This window comes from Pholis gunnellus (assembly GCF_910591455.1).
Source record: "Pholis gunnellus genome assembly, chromosome: 12".
Lineage (NCBI taxonomy): Eukaryota > Metazoa > Chordata > Actinopteri > Perciformes > Pholidae > Pholis > Pholis gunnellus.
Genome location: NC_136539.1, coordinates 23,714,589 through 23,733,639, shown reverse-complemented (window position 1 = coordinate 23,733,639; position 19,051 = coordinate 23,714,589). Strand labels below are relative to the sequence as shown.

Here is a 19,051-nt window from a genome sequence, read left to right as displayed (position 1 = left end):
TGTCTTTCTGAGTCAGACCCCCACAGGAAGGAAAGTAAAAAAAACTATAAATAAACAAAGGTTTTTAGACCAAACAAGCTCACATGAATCTCACCGGGCTGTTTCCAAGAACACGGCGTGTTGGTACATGTGTGGGCAGGAGCAGCGGCTGTTTATCTTCATGTGTGCGTGTAATAAGTAAGGTGTGAGTTCTGCGTCGTCTGAGGCAGAACTCTTCCTCTTGGCTGCCCACATGTCAAGAGCACTAACGTGTTCTAATGAACCTGGGTTTTCAAGACGCCTAAATTTCCTCAATTTGGATCTCAGGCTGAAAAGGATTAGGAGTCCCCACTCTGGGGTACACATTTCTGAGAATAATTGATTGTTTTCCGTGAACTGTTGCATGGGAGGCCGAGTGAAACCAGACACTTGGCCGACGTGTCTGAGTTCAGAGACGGGTTTTTCACCGGGTGGAAGTGGAGACGGTCGAAAGAGAGAAATGAAAGGATGCAGGAGGGAGAGAAAGGACGTGTGGACGCAGTAATGACGGATTCTGGACTTTTAAAATGGTCTCCGGCTCATTTCAAAGAACGTTGTTCTCCCAGAGCCTCGTTTACGTACTTTAAAGGCGACACATCGCGCTCATTTTCTGGTTCATTCTTGTACTTTGGATTGCTACTTGAACATGTTTTCATACTTTAATGTTCAGAAAACACGTTATATTTCTCACACTGTCTGTCTGAATATATCTGCACTCAACCTCTGTCTGAAACGCTCTGTTCAGGTCCTCTTTAAGTCTCTTTAAGGGGAGACACTAGAAGTTAATGACTAACTAATAGATATCACCATGAAACTTCACCACTTCATTACTCACATTAAGATGAGTATTTGTTGTATTACAAGTTTTCTGAAATGTTATGTTTAAATATGCAAATGAGGCATTATCTAATGGTAACTTTTGGTGAATTTAGGAGAAATCAAACGTAAAATAACTGTTTTCTTTCCTCGAGTCTGAAAAAAGACTTGTTATGGAGGAAAAATAGAACAAAACCTCTGAATTTATCAGAGAACTCGATTAGTAATTTCAGTGACACATCTTTAAAATGAGCTAAGTTTAGCCTCAGAGTGAAGATGTTAAACTTAGGATGCGTTCTATGGCTTTTAAACTCAGTTTGTAGTAGAAAGATTGAGCTATTTATTTACTTTAACAGTTATATGAGCTCTCTTACTCTCTGACGTGTTTCAGAAGGCAAAAGATTTCATTAGACTCAAGAAATAAAGAAATAATGACAGTAGACGTCTTCACGCTGCTGTGTCAGAGGTCAAGATTCAAAACTCTATTAAATTATTGAGAATGTATATTTTTGCAGCGTGAGAACCTGGACTCTGTTTGTATGATGGAGCTGTTACGAGTCAAAGAGACCCGGCGTCTTTAAGTCCCTTTTATGGATTCACTCGTTAGTACGCAACATTAAATCCTGTAAGAGGAAATCCTGGACCGAGTCTCACAGGGGACAAGATATTATTATATTAAGACATTATTTAAATGAAATAAAGAAAAGCTGCGATGTAACTGTTACGTGCATTCAAGTTATTTGATGTTCTTCTTCTTCTTCGAACCCTCGAGAATTGAAAGCAATCATCTGAAAACTGCTGTTGATGCTGCTTATCTCATACTTACAATGAGAGCTTCCTTATAGACCTATAATGTAGGTGGACCACCACAAAAGAAGAGTGAGTGTAAAAAAGACTTGAAACTAGAGATTGAGACCATAAACTCATGTTTACAATGTTTACTGAGGTAATAAATCAAGAGAGAAGTAGAGTCATTTTCTCATAGACTTCTATACAACCAGAGGAGTCGCCCCCTGGTGGACACTAGAGAGAATGCAGCTTTAGGACCGGAGGTTTGGTCCTTCAGCTCCATACTCATGGAGCGTGTGAGTTAGCTTTGGCTTCGCTGGTGACGTCTCTTCAGTAAACAGAGCAAAAGCTTGTTGCTGCGGTCGCTTTTCTGCCAGAAAAAAGGAACCATGTGGACACAAACCCTAATCCTGAGCTCAGACTCTCTACGAAGGAAGTTAATTTCAGCCGGTTTTATCCGCAATCTCACTCTTTGGATCGCTACCCAGAGCTCATGACCACAGCTGAGGGTCTGACCGTAGACAGACTGATGAATAAAGAGCTTTGTTTTCTGGTTCCTCTTCACCACGACGGTCCGGTACAACAACCCACATCACTGAACCGCCCGTCCATCTCACGCTCCGGTTTACCCTCACTGGTGAACAAGACCCCGATGATCGCCCTCGCTTTAGGGGCAGTGACTCACTCCAGACCTGGAGGGGTCAGTTCATCGTCTTCCGGCAGAGAACCGGCGGCCTCAGACTCGGAGGAACCGAGTCTCATCCCGATCGCTTCACGCTCGGCTGCAAAGCGCCCCATTGCGTGCCGGAGGTCACGGTCTGATGGAGCCAACAGATAGTAGAACAAGAATCCTTTTTAAACATTATAGTGGCAGACGAGGAGTTTCTGTCACCAGAGTTAGACAAGAGGAGGTCTCATCTTTACTCGTGTATGAAGGCAGCCAACAACAACAAGTGAGTGTGCGTTGTGTGTTTTCTGTGCTTGTTGCTGCTCGCTCACTAAGTACTGATCCTCAGGTTCAGGCTTCAGCATAACAGCCTTTTGTAACACACACACACGCGCACAATGAACTGCTTCACACACACTAAAGCCATGTGCTTTTTGCTGCACAGTGTCAATTATTGTCCAGTGAGAGCAGGAAGAACAAAGGTGAGGTCACTTCCCTTCTAATTCATGGGATGTCCTTTCAATGTCGTTCTCTTCAGGGTGCCGCCGGTCTACGTAAGTGTTCTGTCTGAGAATATTTCACAAGCGCTCACAGAGACGACAGCATCAAAAACATCCGCCCCAAAAGCCCTTCTTGCATAACGCCTTAGTCACCACACGTTGTGGCCGCTCTGCTTGAAGCCACATTTTAGTCTAGAGGACAAACACATGTGGGGATGCTGCAGTCTCAGGGGAGGCGGAGCAGAGATGGACCTTACAGAATGATCTGCAACTATACGAAGTGACGGGGATTTACCTCTAAACACTGTCTATGTTTTACATGAATGCTGTCCGGTCATGTAAACAGCATATACAGTATGTATAGAAGTCTATGAGAAAATGACTCTACTTCTCTCTAGTGACCACCAGGGGGCGACTCCTCTGGTTGTATAGAAGTCTATGAGAAAATGACTCTACTTCTCTCTTGATTTATTACCTCAGTAAACATTGTAAACATGAGTTTATGGTCTCAATCTCTAGTTTCAAGTCTTCTTCAATACAGCATGATGTTCATTTAGTAAATGATGGTCCATTTAGAGTCAAACAGACCATAAAGCAGGGGATGCTTTAGGGGCGGGGCTACACAGTGATTGACAGGTGACGTATACGGCGTCTCTACGTCACTCCTCCTCCGCATCGGCTTCACTTGGCTACACCAGAGGTTGCCGCCTGGTTTAACAATGTTTGCATAAAGCAGAAACATTCAACTCTTCAGAAACTACCTTTATGTTGCAGTGATGTGTGAAAGATGCACTGCTCTAGCGTCTCTGTTTTTGACAGGCAGATGGGTGGAAACGTAAAGACTTTAATGCATATCTGCTGCAGCATCAAGCGACTCCGTCTGGTTCCCCTCTCACTCCTCAGTCGGAGCAGTGGGAAGCTGTCACTTCTCTTCCTGTTGTTACTCAGCCTCTCAGCAGAGCCCCAATTACCAGAAGTCGCTGCCCGCTCCCCGACAGGCCCGGTCACACCTGGTTAGCTACCCATTAACCACACACTCATGACCACAGACAGAATTCAGCAGAGCTTAGCGGATACGGCTAATGTGCCGCCTACTCCCCTGTGAGTCACGGAAAGAATCTACAGCAGGACAATTTACAGTAACTAACACCTCTCTGTCTCTTTCTGCTTTTATGTGTTGTTTGTTTGCTGGAGCTGGAAACGCAGGTTTGTCTCTTCTACTTGTGTACGGGGAAACGTCTTCACAGGTCAGAACTATGGACAGATTACTGAACAGGCCTAGCAGGCAAAACCCAGGGGCACGAAAACTCACAAACAACTACAAAGCCTCTCAAGGACCACAAGGAGACACAGAGCTAAACAGGCTAAACAATTGTAAGTCTGTGCTTGTGTGTGGGAGAGGTGGAGAGGTGGAGAGGTGGAGGGGCCTGTTGTTCCATAATCCATCCAACTAGTTACAGCTGCACTCCTCAACTGATCCACTCTGAACCAACACAACCTTCTTGGCCTCTTAATTGCACACAACAAAAACTTTATTGTCACAATAGTTTAACGTCCGTGTGTGCACGCTCGTTCATATACCGCTCATGTGCTCATCGGTGAATAACTTCGGCCCAAACCATCTGCACTCTTAACCGAGCTGAACTTTTTAAAAAGGCAACCAATCAGGATGCTTCCTGTTAACGATCACAGTGATAGTGATGATAAAGACCTTTTGTGTGCACGAGCTAGAACGTACGTGACCTGATGCTTTAACCCCGGAGCGTTTAAAGCGACCACATCAGAGCGATACGGGGCTTCAATAGCATCTATTATGTGTCGCGGTTTGGGCTTCCACCTGACTGTGACGGCTACGGGACATAAAATCTCTTCCTGCACAGTTTGAGATTTGGGCTGCTGCTCCACACACACACACACACACACACACACACACACACACACACACACACACACACACACACACACACACGGTTATAACAGCTCTGCTTCTGTCAGCCTGATGCAGTGTCTCGTTGCTCCACAGGGTGGCGCCAAACCAAACCACAGCTTGTTGAACTGCACCGGTCCTCTTAAAGTGTTGAGTTCAGATTCACTGAAGTCTCTGAACATCACAGACTCACTAACAGATGGAGGCAGCAGAGCAGCTCCTGTGTTCTGAGGGTGAACCTGTTCACATGGAGTCTGGTGTTTGTAGAGATCAGAGAACAGCTTCAGTTCACCGTCATGAAGGTAAAGAGGAGAACATGTTCAAAATAGAACGTTCACTTAAACTCATATAGAATCTTTTAGGAGTCTAAAGTACGTCCACAGCAGAACATTACTTTGCTGGTACTCTGGTACTCTGGTACTCTGGTACTCCTGTCTGTTCTCTACTGTAGTAATACTACAATAACATCGGAGTATCTCATACTACCACACTTCTAAACATTACTACTAATCGCTTCAATGGTGAGCAGCAACTGGTGGTTTAGAGTCTCATCTAATCTTTAAAGATGACGACATTACATCACTCTGTTAATATTTCTGAACGTGGAAACATAAAATAAATACCATGCAGCCTATCGTCATGGCAACGCCTGCACTTTTCCCTCCTCCGCTGCCGGTGGGCGGCGGCCTGCACCGGTCAGGATTAACCCGGATTAAACACTTCTGTTGCAGCAACATTGTAAACGTCGTTGAACATGTCTTGGACACGTGTGTGAAGTGTTTGCTGCACACACGCCTCTACCTCTGATTCTGTGGGTTTACTTTTATAATCTATCGCACGGCTTCGCGAAATATGCATCGAGTTGCATCAACAAGTACTAATCTAAACATTGTTTAGATTAAGTTAGTGTTAAACTGAGAATGTCTTTCTTTAACACTGGGGTGCACACGAAGGCATTCATTTGAATTCAGATTAGGGTCCAGTTTAGTTTCGCTAATGTTTGATACAATACTTTTAATCATGTTTACATTTGATCCCAGCTGAGTTGCATACTTTAGGTTAGTTTCTGGCCGAGTACATCGTGGTTTAAAGTGAAATATCAGCTTTATTACCTTAAAATATAGTCCCGACTGAATATGATCTAGATGAGGATGGTCACTGAAGACAGCCCATAAAAAGAGAAGCACTGAGGGTTGTGTTTCAATTAAAATGGTTTTAATGTTATGTTATGAATGTTATGTTATGAATGTTGATATGAATTTTGTGTTATAAATGTTATGTTATAAATGTTATGTTATGAATGTTGTGTTATGAATGTTTTTATAAATGTTATGTTATAAATGTTATGTTATGAATGTTATGTTATGAATGTTATGTTATAAATGTTTTTATAAATGTTGTGTTATGAATGTTGTGTTATGAATGTTGTGTTATGAATGTTATGTTATAAATGTTGTGTTATAAATGTTATGTTATGAATGTCATGTTATGAATGTTATGTTATAAATGTTATGTTATGAATGTTGTGTTATGAATGTTATGTTATAAATGTTTTTATAAATGTTATGTTATGAATGTTATGTTATTAATGTTGTGTTATGAATGTTGTGTTATAAATGTTATGTTATAAATGTTGTGTTATGAATGTTGTGTTATGAATGTTATGTTATAAATGTTTTTATAAATGTTGTGTTATAAATGTTATATTATGAATGTTATGTTATAAATGTTATGAATGTTATGTTATGAATGTTATGTTATAAATGTTTTTATAAATGTTGTGTTATAAATGTTGTGTTATGAATGTTATGTTATAAATGTTATGAATGTTATGTTATAAATGCATGTTATAAATGTTATGTTATGAATGTTATGTTATGAATGTTATGTTATAAATGTTATGTTATGAATGTTGTGTTATAAATGTTATGTTATAAATGTTATGTTATGAATGTTGTGTTATAAATGCATGTTATAAATGTTATGTTATGAATGTTGTGTTATAAATGCATGTTATAAATGTTGTTATGAATGTTGTGTTATAAATGTTATGTTATAAATGTTATTTTGGACTCTTTTTACAGCTTCTTGGCTGTGATAAACGGTGAAGTTCAGCGATTGTTTAAAAACAACAACATGTTTTTAAATCCCGCCGGTGAGTTTTGGGGTTCAGAGAGTTGATTTTAGACTTTTGTGCCTCACGAGGAAAAGCTTAGTGGTTTATGTCTCGATGTGAGAGCATAGTTACTCTTCTGTGTGTGTGTGTGTGTGTGTGTGTGTGTGTGTGTGTGTGTGTGTGTGTGTGTGGTACCTGACGTTGTCGTGCTTCTGGATGTAGATCTTGTGAAACATCATGTCCTCCTGCTTGGCGTTTATGTCGGCTTTCATCTCCATGGCAACGTGGCGGGGAAGCACCGAGAGCAGAAGACGTTCCTGCAGGAATGCGTGGGACGGCAATAAGTGCAAGGTAAGTTAAGAGGTGGAGGCTTTGTGTGTGTGTGTGTGTGTGTGTGTGTGAGGGGAGGAGGCAGCGTGACTTACACCCTTCAGTGAAATCAAATACATATCAAAGAGATTCTTATGACATGAATGAATCTTATAAACACATGAATGCAATTTGCATTTTTTTCCATAATTTAAAATGTTTAAATATCCACATATAAGCTGCTCGCCCATTTAAAAAGAAATCTTTTTAGTATCCGGCTTCCGACTCTAGAAAAGTTTCTCGTATGTGAAGATTCTTTTTTCTTTTCATATAAAAGGAAACAATATATTGTCATTATTGTCATTTTAATACCATATCATGCCACGGACATAACAATAATATAAAAGCATAATAATTCACATACACTCATTCAAAGACCAGTTAATACGTCTGTCTTACATCTCAAATACAGAATATGATACTTTGTTAAAAAAGCATTTTACAACAGAGGGTCAAGCCACTGCACACACTTTCAGAGCATCTTTTAGTATTAAAAGTATCAAACGGTTCTTGGTGGAACCCCCTGTGGGTTCTAGATGAGGCCCTTGGAGTAATTAGGGGTTCTCAGAAGAACCCACTGGATGGGTTCTAGATGAGACCTTTGGAGTATTAAAGGGTTCTTGGTAAAACCCGCTGAGGGTTCTAGATAAGACCCTTGAAGTAATTAAGGGTTCTGGGTAGAGCCCCCCGGGTGGGTTCTAGATTAAACCCTTGAAATATAGAAGGGTTCTCGGTCGAGCCCCCTGGTTCAGTTTCAGATGAAAAGCTTGGATTATAGAACCCCGTGTGTGGCCGTCTATACCCTTAGAAGGTTAAAAGGTTCGGCTTCAATCCTCCAGAGGGGGTTCTGGGTGGAACCATTGAACCACAGAAGGGTTCTCTGTATGACGGAGGATGAACCCACTGCAAACACTCTTCAGAGACGTCTTTTCTCTCCTACAGGAAGCTAGATTTCAAAAGCTTCCAGTGAGGTCGTCCTTTAAAAGACTCATTTGATCCGATCACCTCGGTTCCGGTCGCTGCCTCGTCTCCGTCTCCGGCCACCGTGAACCCTCTGAGCTCTCACCTGCTGCTGGTTCTCTCTCTGGGAGTGAAGGCGGGCCTGGATGCACTCCCTGGTCTCCTGGAAGGCCTGCCTCTGGGAACCCTCGGCGGGGTAATGGGTGCACACTCCCACGATGTTGGTGCAGGAGAAGATCAGCACGTTGGACACTATCTGTGGAGGACGGTGAGACAGAACGAGTTAGAACGCAAGGACGGGGCAACATGTATATCTTTAATCCATCGATATCGTGATATGAGACTAGATATCATCTTAGGGCAGCATTACAGTACAGCGTGTCATTTTCTGAACTGACCAGACCCGTCTATCGTTTGTCTTTACTCACTTATTCATTATATCCACATTGCTAAGGAATATTCATCAACATTTTGTAAAAGCCCCAATAGTCTCCGCTACAATAGATGTGATAGATACTGAACACACAAAGGAATGAATAAACTAAGAGTAGCATTCTGTTTGTGTCGCTCCACATGTGACGGAGAGAAGGTCAGAAGGTGAACAGCGTGAATGTGTTTGATGTAGCTGTCAACTGTTAAAGTAATTGCCTATTATTTTTGATTATTGGTGAATTGGTTGTTCAGTCCAGCTCCTTAAAAGTGAATATTTTCTGGTTTCTTTCCTCCTCTGTGACAGTAAACTGAATATGTTTGAGTTGTGGACAAAACAAGACATTTGAGGACTTCATTGGGAAACGGATCATTTATCAGTTTTTGTAATTTTACAGACCAAACAGTTGCAGCCTCAGTGTAATGTGTGTTTTCATTGAGCCCAAATAAACAGGTTGACGTTCTGTCACAACAAGTGAACACAGAACAATCATTCCGGGCCCTTTAGGATTCTACATGAAACCATTGGAATATTAAAAGGATGGTAGTAGTTCCAGTAGTTCCTGGTTCCTGGCAGCACCCTTAGAACGTGGAAAGCCTCTGGATAGATCCTCCAGAGAAGGTTCTGGGCGGAACCATCACACCACAGAAGGGTTCTTTGTAAAACCTCTCATTGGGGGGTTCCAGGTAGAACCTTTGACAGATGGCTCTAAGTGTAACCCTTTATGTTGGGTTCTAGGTAGTAAGTAAGATTTTTTACCGGAAACCATAACGTTTAAGGGGACGAGCCGAAGAACCCGATATGGTTCTAGTTAGCACCATTATTTCTAAAAAAGTGCCTTCAAAATAAGGTTAGATTGTTCAAACTGTTTCTGTGTGAATCTTGACGTACTTGACGTTCTTGTGGAACAAAGGAGAGGGGGCTGGAGAACCCTCTCTTTGCACACTAACAACTAAAAAGGTGTCATAGACGCTGTCCAAGTTCTAATCAAGCAGCTCGCAGGCTGTCATGTGTCCACCTCACCAGAGCTAAAGAAGACCTGTTCTCCATTCAGCGGCAGCCACACAGTGAGCCCCGGGCCGGGCATTCTTTCCATAGAGCCGTCTTATGGGCTGAATCAGCCGACTGAATCACATTCACACCACAGGCCTCTCTGTTGCCGGAACAAACTGAACAAACACAGCATGTCTTTATTAAGTAAAAGAAAAAAAAAAACCTTTAGCAGGTCTCCATGCTAAAGAAAACCAACACAACACTCAGAGGGGAGGAGTGACTGGCGGACGACTGAGGAAGTGAGGCACGACCGAGGAAAATAAAGACACGAGGTGTGAGACGGAGAGAGGGTGGTGAATTCAGAAAAGGTTACTCTTTGCTATTTTCTGCTCTTTCTCATGAAGCTGAACTGGACTGAATAGAAACACAAGAAGCTGCGAAATAGAGGTTTATGTTCTTTATTATTGGCTGCTTGAATATGTATTTTGACGAGATTATTCCTACAGTTCAGCCCTAGAAACTTTTGTCAAGGAATTAAACATTTATTGGCGGAAAAGACTCTTCAGCTTGGGGGAGCGCTCAAAGCATGCCGGTACCATGAACAGTGAGAAGTATCAGGTTATAAAGATGGTCCTGTACACCTGTATGAATGTGTTTGGAGCGTAGACTGTCTATCAGAAGTGGACACAATCATCGTGACGTCACTCATCGGTGGACTTGAGTCCAAGGCTTGAGTTTGGCGATTTGGTCGTCGCCATCTTGGCTTTTTGCAACCAGTGAACAGGAAGTGACCATATCTGGACTGAGGAGGAGTGACGTAGAGACGCCGTACACATCTCTGGTAGAGACCTGTCAATCACTGTATAGCCCCGCCCTAAAGCATCCCCTGCTTTATGGTCTGTGTGACTCTAAATGGACCATCATGTACTAAATGAACATCATGCTGTATTGAAGAAGACTTGAAACTAGAGATTGAGACCATAAACTCATGTTTACAATGTTTACTGAGGTAATAAATCAAGAGAGAAGTAGAGTCATTTTCTCATAGACTTCTATACAACCAGAGGAGTCGCCCCCTGGTGGACACTAGAGAGAATGCAGCTTTAACACGTGAAGCTTTGTCAGAACCAGAGGCTGCCGCCTGGTTTGGAGCCAATAAATGTGAGAATCAATGAGCCACTGATGCTGAATGAAATCAGTTGACGCTGCCAGAACAAAAAGCAATGTTCCACGATCGATTTGCGACAACTTTCCACTTACAAAAACTATGAAAGGTTGTATAATTACAGATATTTCCGTGTACATTTGGCAGGAGCCTGACTGCTCTGCTGTGAACGTCTGCGGGTTCAATACCATGAAAACCAAAGTGAGGAAACACAGAGTCTGGCTTGAAACTGTCTGAATCTGACATTTAAAGGTGGGTTCCTGCTACCTACAGAGGAGTCATCCAGCCGGCTGCAGCTGCACACGGAGCTCCACGGCGGCCTCGAAGCATCCGCCCCCACACTGCCATGGAAACGGCATGCATCAGATAAAGTCTTTCAACAGGTCAATACAAATATTCCCCAGCAGCAGCCTTATTCTATTAATACTGCCGGCGCTCACCCACGCCATATTTGGAAAACCTATGGGCTTTTTCCTCACCGCGGAGGGAACGTGAGAGCAGAAAAAACACAGCCGTCATATTTTAATACAGAGCTCATCCTCAGGTTACAACACAGAGATCTATCATGACACAACTGATATATATACTGAATATTGGCGTTAAAAACATGAATAACTCAAAGTCTTCTCAAACTTTACAGAGAGAATCAGGGAAGATCAGTTCCTCTTAGTGATTCATGCCTAAAGAACAATATCTAATTCATTTTAAAACATATATAACTTCAATAATAATGTATGTATAGAAGAAGTACGTTGAAATAAACACATTTACACGGTAATGACTGCTACTGGTGTCATTACATCGGCTACCTGTAACATTAAGGATTGATTTTTTGATTCTGCTGCTTGTTTTTAAGGCTCTTAAATGTTGAAGCACCTTCATTCCTCTCCATCGATTATCTGAGCATGTTGCTAACCGTTCAATTAGGTCGTCAAGCGCTGGCTTGTTCAATGCACCAAAAACAACGTTCAATAAGTGAGATGAAGCAGCCTTCTGTTGCTGTGCACCAAAGGTTGATCGCTGAAAAGATAGAAACTTTTAATTGATTTCCTCTTTTTCTAACAGTTATTATTTAACATTGAAATGAAACAATAGCTCTCCAGCTAACTCTGGCACATTTATATTGAGGTGGAAACTGAAATGTTGATAATTATGCACCGTCCATGGTAAATAAATAAATAAATAAATAAGAAAGAACACGAGGGAAACTCATTCTCCTAAAAAGCTAAATTCAGCTATTAAGTCCCAGAAGGTCGGAGCGAACGCCCCGAGCAAACTGCTGCAGATGACGACGATACACAAACAGCTCAATTCCCTCTGAGGAGGAGAGATGTGACGCTGAAGGTAAAACAGAAAGAGCGTCTGCCTGGTGGCTCTCCCACAGGTCTCTCACTCTGCACTCTTGTGTTTGTCCTTGTGTCTAATATCAGAGGTTTAATGAGGCCGCGGCAGCAATCAGCAGCAAATAAACATCTGCAGGCAGAGAGAGGACTCAACACATCGGCCTCATTATGTGTCTGTGTTGAGCACAGCACAGGGGATCAATCTATCCATCCATCCATCAATCCATCCATCCATCCATCCATCCATCCATCCATCCATCCATCCATCCATCCATCCATCCATCCATCCATCCATCCATCCATCCATCAATCAATCAATCAATCATCCATCCATCCATCCATCCATCCATCCATCCATCCATCCATCCATCAATCAATCAATCAATCAATCCATCCATCCATCCATCCATCCATCCATCCATCCATCCATCCATCCATCCATCCATCCATCAATCAATCAATCAATCAATCAATCATCCATCCATCCATCCATCCATCAATCAATCCATCCATCCATCCATCCATCCATCAATCAATCAATCCATCCATCAATCCATCCATCAATCAATCCATCCATCCATCCATCCATCCATCAGCCAAGTTAGATTCAAACAGCACCTTTTAAAGGAATCAACTTAAAGTGCTTTACCAATGATTGTAAAAGAGGAAAATGAGAGAAATTAGGCGAATGCAATCAAATTAAGTTAAAACAAATTAAAATAAAGAATACATTTAAATTAAAATAACAAAACAAAATAAAAAATGAGATAAAAAATATTTAAATTAAATAAAAATACCACTGAATAAAAGGAAAATGTTAAACAAACGTTTTGCAATTCAAATGCTTCATAAATGATTGGTAAGACAAAAACAAGGCAGAAAATAGACTCATTAAGTAAAGAATAAATAAAATACTGAATAAATTGATCATAGCAAAGTAAAATTCGAGCGAAAATAAATAAGAAATAGAGCGAAGAAAGAAATAACGCGATGCCAAATATATATATACTAAAATTGTTAAAAAATATATTTATATATATTATTATATATATCTTTTATATATCTCAATTATCTAGCCCAGCGCTAATGTTAGTACATTAGTAATTATCAAACAGACATTATGTAGACCATAATGCAATGTTACCATCAACTTCCTACAGTTTGAGAACAATAAATAAAATATATTTTTCTAAGCATTGACCTCATTATCTCCTGAACAGAAACATGGCTCCATTAATATTTAATTCATTTAAAAGTAGGCTGGAGCTACGAGGGTCTAATGTGTGTTTGTTTCTTATTTCACCTCCAGAGCAAAAATAAATCCCATATACTGTGTATATATATATATATATATATATATATATATATATATATATATATATATATATATATATACAGTATATAACATATAATTATAATGTCTGCTAATTAGGGAGCAATGACAGTAACCATGGAAGTGGCCAGTCCAACATTATTTTAGTGTCTGATTAATAATTGCCAGCAGAGGCCATAAAAACAACAGAGCAGGACATCACAGGTGTCAATATTTACCCAGCAGTCTGTGTTTCTGCCTCCCACGTCTCTCCCACACCTTTCTGCTGATGGTTAGATCTCCTCACGGCGCTCAGCTTCTCTCCGTCTGAGCTCCCGACACGCTTCCAGCACACTTCTCATTTACACTCTAGAATCTCTGAGAGACGGACAACAGGATGCCTGAGGAGGACTGGCCGCCAACATCCAGCCCACATAACCAAACCAATGCAGACCAAACCAATCCAGACCAGACCAGACCAAAACCAACCAGACCAGACCAAAACCAAACCAATCCAGACCAAAACCAAACCAATCCAATCCAGACCAGACCAAACCAATCCAGACCAGACCAAAACCAACCAGACCAGACCAAAACCAAACCAATCCAGACCAAAACCAAACCAATCCAATGCAGACCAGACCAAACCAATCCAGACCAGACCAAAACCAAACCAAACCAATCCAGACCAAAACCAAACCAATCCAAATCAAACCAATCCAATGCAGACCAGATAAACCCAATACAACTCAATCCAATCCAGATCAAATCAGACCAGACCAGACCAAAACCAATCCAGACCGAACCCCACTGTGTTAATGCAACATTCTGTGTATCTGCTCACACATCTTTGCTACATTGCTGCAGCAGAGAGAAGATGTTTTGATGAGCACGTCACCATCAGGGCTGGTCCTCCAGCAGGATTACGAGGACGCATGACGGGACACATTTCTGTATCCTGCAGAGGACAGTAAATCAATTCAACAGCCCAGTATCACAAATCACAAATCTGCCAGAGGGCTTCACAATCTGTTCAACATATGACATCCTCTGTCCTCAGACCATCGCATGGGGACAAAGGAGAAACTCCCCAAAAAACCCTTTAACGGGGAAAGAAAGGAAGAAAGCTCAAGGAGCTAAATGTGACGCAGACTTCACAGCTGGTTGCATTAAAGGTGAGCAAAAGGTTAGAGAAGCAGGTTTGGGACCTGAAAGCCCTGATTCAATCTGGGGGGGGGGGGGGGGGGGGGGGGTACAGCTTCAACTACCCCTCCCTCTGTAGCACCACGGAGGCGTCCTCCGGGCGTCACTCACCCGAGTACAAAACAAAGCAGAGGCGGTAGAGCCAGCAGGAAGTGAAACATAAAAATCACACATTTCTTTTTCTACAGGAAAGTCTTCTAAATAAAAACATGTTTACTCCACACACAAAAGAATTGGGAAAGAAAATGTTTTAACCTTCCTTTCAAAATAAAAGTCCTTCTAAATCCACACAGGATTCAGGAATTTTGAAATCCTCAAAGAAGAAAAGGCTTTAATTCATGCATGTTGTTTTAAGGCCGTGTTCTAGAAAATCTAAACCTACAAAGCTCCAATCTGTTGTTGTGTTTTTCTAAATATTGTGGGAATTGAACACATGGTGAACATTCCTGTGAGAGAGCAGTGGACAGGAAGTTGATGACCTAAAAGGGCATTTTGTTCTAAATCAAACTAGAAGTATTTCCTCCCACACAGAGTAACGCTACCGAGCAGCTTCACGGTTAGTTTGAGGAACATTACTGCGTTAATGATGATTACGTTTGGCTGACATTTGAATTAGTGGAGCTCGTTAGAAGCGATGCACAGCCTGTAGGTGAGCAATGCATTAGTGCAATTATTAAGGAAATTAGAAAATAAATGGAAACGCTTTTTAAGTAACGCTTTCGGTTTGAAATCAAAACTACTGCGATCGCAAGATCACAAATTCCTGGAGGGGAGAAACATGAACTTTATTTCAAGCTAAAAGTGGAGGGCAGAAATAAACAGGCCTCTGTTAGCTGTGTTCTTCTGGCCTTTTGGTAAGAACTGGAACGCCGTGTCGGTCCCATTTCTTTTTACTTTTACTTCTGATTAGATTATTCAATTGATTACAAGTGTACACGAGCACACTGAGGCACATTGTGTGCTTTGAGGAGAAAAGCAGGTCATGTGCTTCATGCTGATTACTGAGAGCAGCCCTCTTTCTGCAGGCCAATGTACGAGGAGGTGAAAGTCCCTCACGTGAAAGCCTGCAGCTGTTTGTTGCCGGATTTTACCTCGAAAGCAGTCAGCTGCTTTATTAATGCCTTCGTAACATGCAGGACCAAAACCAGAGGATCAGACCGCATGAACCAAAGAACAGGTTCTGTGTTTGCAACATGTTTCGTATCACAATCCCATAAGATGGCTATTATTAGACTCCTGTGTGTTGGGAGGGCAAAGTGCATTCTGCTGTACATTCAATTAAAGGTAAATTAAATCACGTGGAGTCAGCTGCGTTACTTACATTACTCTTATTAACAGGATGTGAATATGCAGTCTGGACTCGTTCATCCATCAGCCAGAGAAAAGTAGCAATGAACAAAGACAGCGTTGCTTTTATAAAACACGTGTGTGCTTCACTAATAGATGCATATATTCAGACTGATACACTCATGCTTGTTTCTATGATGTATGAATGTTTGCATGTTGTATCGAACGCGATCATGTACTCGCCATCATTTTGTTTGTGCGAAAACTAGTTTCAAACTTGGATCCACCACAAAACTGTAGTCAAGGGTTCCGTTCAAGCGAGATCTAAAGCTGTTATTTATTGATTAGTGCAGCTTTAAGGGGTGAAATGTTGACTATCTGGCCAGCTTCTCCAAACAAATAGGGGGCAGTGCTCCAGCTCTACTACCGGGTCCATTCAATCTACATCTACAGTCATCAGTTATGAGATAAAAGTCAACGACTAACAAACAGCAGGGAGAGGAAACTCAAAATAACTATTTTATAATCTTCACATGTTGTTTACGTTATCCATCTGTGTGTTTACTGTGATACTAACCGGGGCTGTATGGTTAGTACAGCTTTGAGCTTTGATAGTTTGATTATTGGATTAAATCCAGGCGGCATCCTCCGGTTCTGAAGAGTGAAGTCAAAGCTTCACGTGTTAAAGCTGCATCCTCTCTAATGTCCACCAGGGGGCGACTCCTCTGGTTGTATAGAAGTCTATGAGAAAATGACTCTACTTCTCTCTTGATTTATTACCTCAGTAAACATTGTAAACATGAGTTTATGGTCTCAATCTCTAGTTTCAAGTCTTCTTCAATACAGCATGATGTTCATTTAGTAAATGATGGTCCATTTAGAGTCAAACAGACCATAAAGCAGGGGATGCTTTAGGGGCGGGGCTACACAGTGATTGACAGGTCTCTACCAGAGACGTATACGGCGTCTCTACGTCACTCCTCCTCAGTCCAGATATGGTCACTTCCTGTTCACTGGTTACAAAAATACAACAACATGACGACGGCCGTAATCCAAGATGGCGACGGCGAAATCACCGAACTCAAGGCTTCAAACCGTCAGACCACAAACCAATGAGTGACGTCACGATGACTACGTCCACTTCTTATATACAGTCTGTAATTAAATCCAAAGAGACAGAAACAAGAACACGTATTTCGTTTATCGCCTCTCCAGGTTACAAGTGGTACTAAGACAAGGCTAGCTGGTTAGCATGCTAACTTCACTAGAAAGATGAGTGTGCCTTCGGTATTATTCCGTATTCCCCTTTTCAACAACTAACAAACACAAACTCAAGTACCTGATCCCGGGCCCAGTGTGAAAATGCCCTAAATGTCCCAACTTGCTGACATCTCAACAGCATACAGAACCGAACTAAATCTATTGTTCCGAAACAACATGTGAAGGAGAAGCACTTTATCAGAGTTTGGCTTTGACTGGGAACATTTCTGGAGTTCTCCTTCAACACAGGGCCACAAAAAAAAGCTTTCAAGCAGCAGCGATGCCTCACAGGAGACGCTGAACTCCTGGGAACTAAAAAGGTCATTCTGTGAGTCATGCCTTTGAAGAAGAAAGACAAGCCCACCGACAAACAACAGAAAAAAAGCATGTTTAATTTTTCATCTAGTGCTTCAAAAGAGAAGAGACGGATAGAGGGATGCTGACTAACTGGAGATTCTACCAAATATAGACTCCCGTTTCAACGGGAGAACCGGCTGCGTGGTGCTCTTTGATGTCAACACCTAGCACTCAAAGCTATTTTCCTCCAGAGCTTCAGACAGGAAACAAATCTATATTTTAATAGCCAGGTAGGTCAGTGCCCCCCAGTGCACCGCTATCCACCTTGACAAAAGGAAGAAATGACAACTCCGAGGAATTCTCTCTCTGCCTGCACGGATCTATTCACAGCCGGGAGGTTAACGGACTCTACCTCTCTTTACCTAAAGGCCTCAGAACCAACACAGCCCTTATGAAGCGGTCTGAGACAATGCTGCAAAAATATCCTGTAACACGCTCACCGTGTGGCGTCCGAATGATGAACCACGATGTGAAACACGACGTGTCTCCTGGGACGACTCGTCCTGCGGGAACACTCTTTGTGTTGAATTTGTCAAACACCTTGACATGTTTGGTGTAAAAGATTATGATGCCAGATCCAGTGATTCCAACACCAACAGAGGACTTAATTTGATCCCCATCATGTGAATGGAAGCTGTGTGTGTGTGTCTCATTGGCTAGCTAATCAGCGCAGCCTTGATGATAAAGCTCTGTTTATACTCTCGAGTGAGCCTCGACAGATGGTGCGCGAGCTCGTTGTTCGTTGCATTATTCTCTGAAACTCTAGAGAGCGTACAAACAACATCTAACAAATGGACAAAATGTTGTAGAGACTTCATGAGCCCAGAGGATTAATCCTTATAACTTTGGTGATCCCTTTTGCGCCTTCATCAATTCTTTATGTTGTCTAATACTTTTGTTTTATGACCAAATTCCTGCAAAACTAACGTCACTCCCATCAGCCTCAGCTGTGTTTTGTAAACCCATAGATGGACACAGGAAAACTAAATCCACTGTAGCTGTGGAGCACAGACTCCAGTGAAGAAGAAATCAACGTTTCTATTATATTTCAAGTCTCCACAACAAAACTGCGTTGTCTATTATATGTTGAAGCAAACAGATGACGTTTGACGTCGCACAAATACGTTTCTGCTGTCGGACAAACAGGACTTTCACCAGGAGACCGCTGTTCATGTCACGTGTGAAACCAAAAGTCAACGATGACTTATTTTAAATTATGTCCATTACTTAAATAACGTAACAAACACACTTATTTTAAGCCAAACCCCAATGTTTTACTGGACATAACCAAGTCGTTTCGTTGTGTTTCTGTTTTGTTTCAATTTACAAGATTAAACATTGTTTCAGTTAAGTTTTTAAACCGACCGACATTTCCCCAAAAAATAACTTAATTGAAAAATCAGTTGGACCATCATTTACTAAATGAACATCATGCTGTATTGAAGAAGACTTGAAACTAGAGATTGAGACCATAAACTCATGTTTACAATGTTTACTGAGGTAATAAATCAAGAGAGAAGGAGAGTCATTTTCTCATAG

General features: G+C 41.6%; 1 protein-coding gene across 1 annotated transcript in view; it reads right to left on the bottom strand.

The window, feature by feature from the left end:
- Window positions 1–19,051, bottom strand: part of adcy5 (adenylate cyclase 5) — a gene marked incomplete at both ends in the record, with an annotated part of 54,124 nt that overhangs the window by 18,119 nt on the left and 16,954 nt on the right. The window contains 2 exons of the mRNA XM_079170318.1: window positions 7,029–7,150; window positions 8,269–8,418. Coding sequence (XP_079026444.1) covers window positions 7,029–7,150; window positions 8,269–8,418 — 272 coding nt within the window. The remainder of the gene's footprint in view (window positions 1–7,028; window positions 7,151–8,268; window positions 8,419–19,051) is intronic.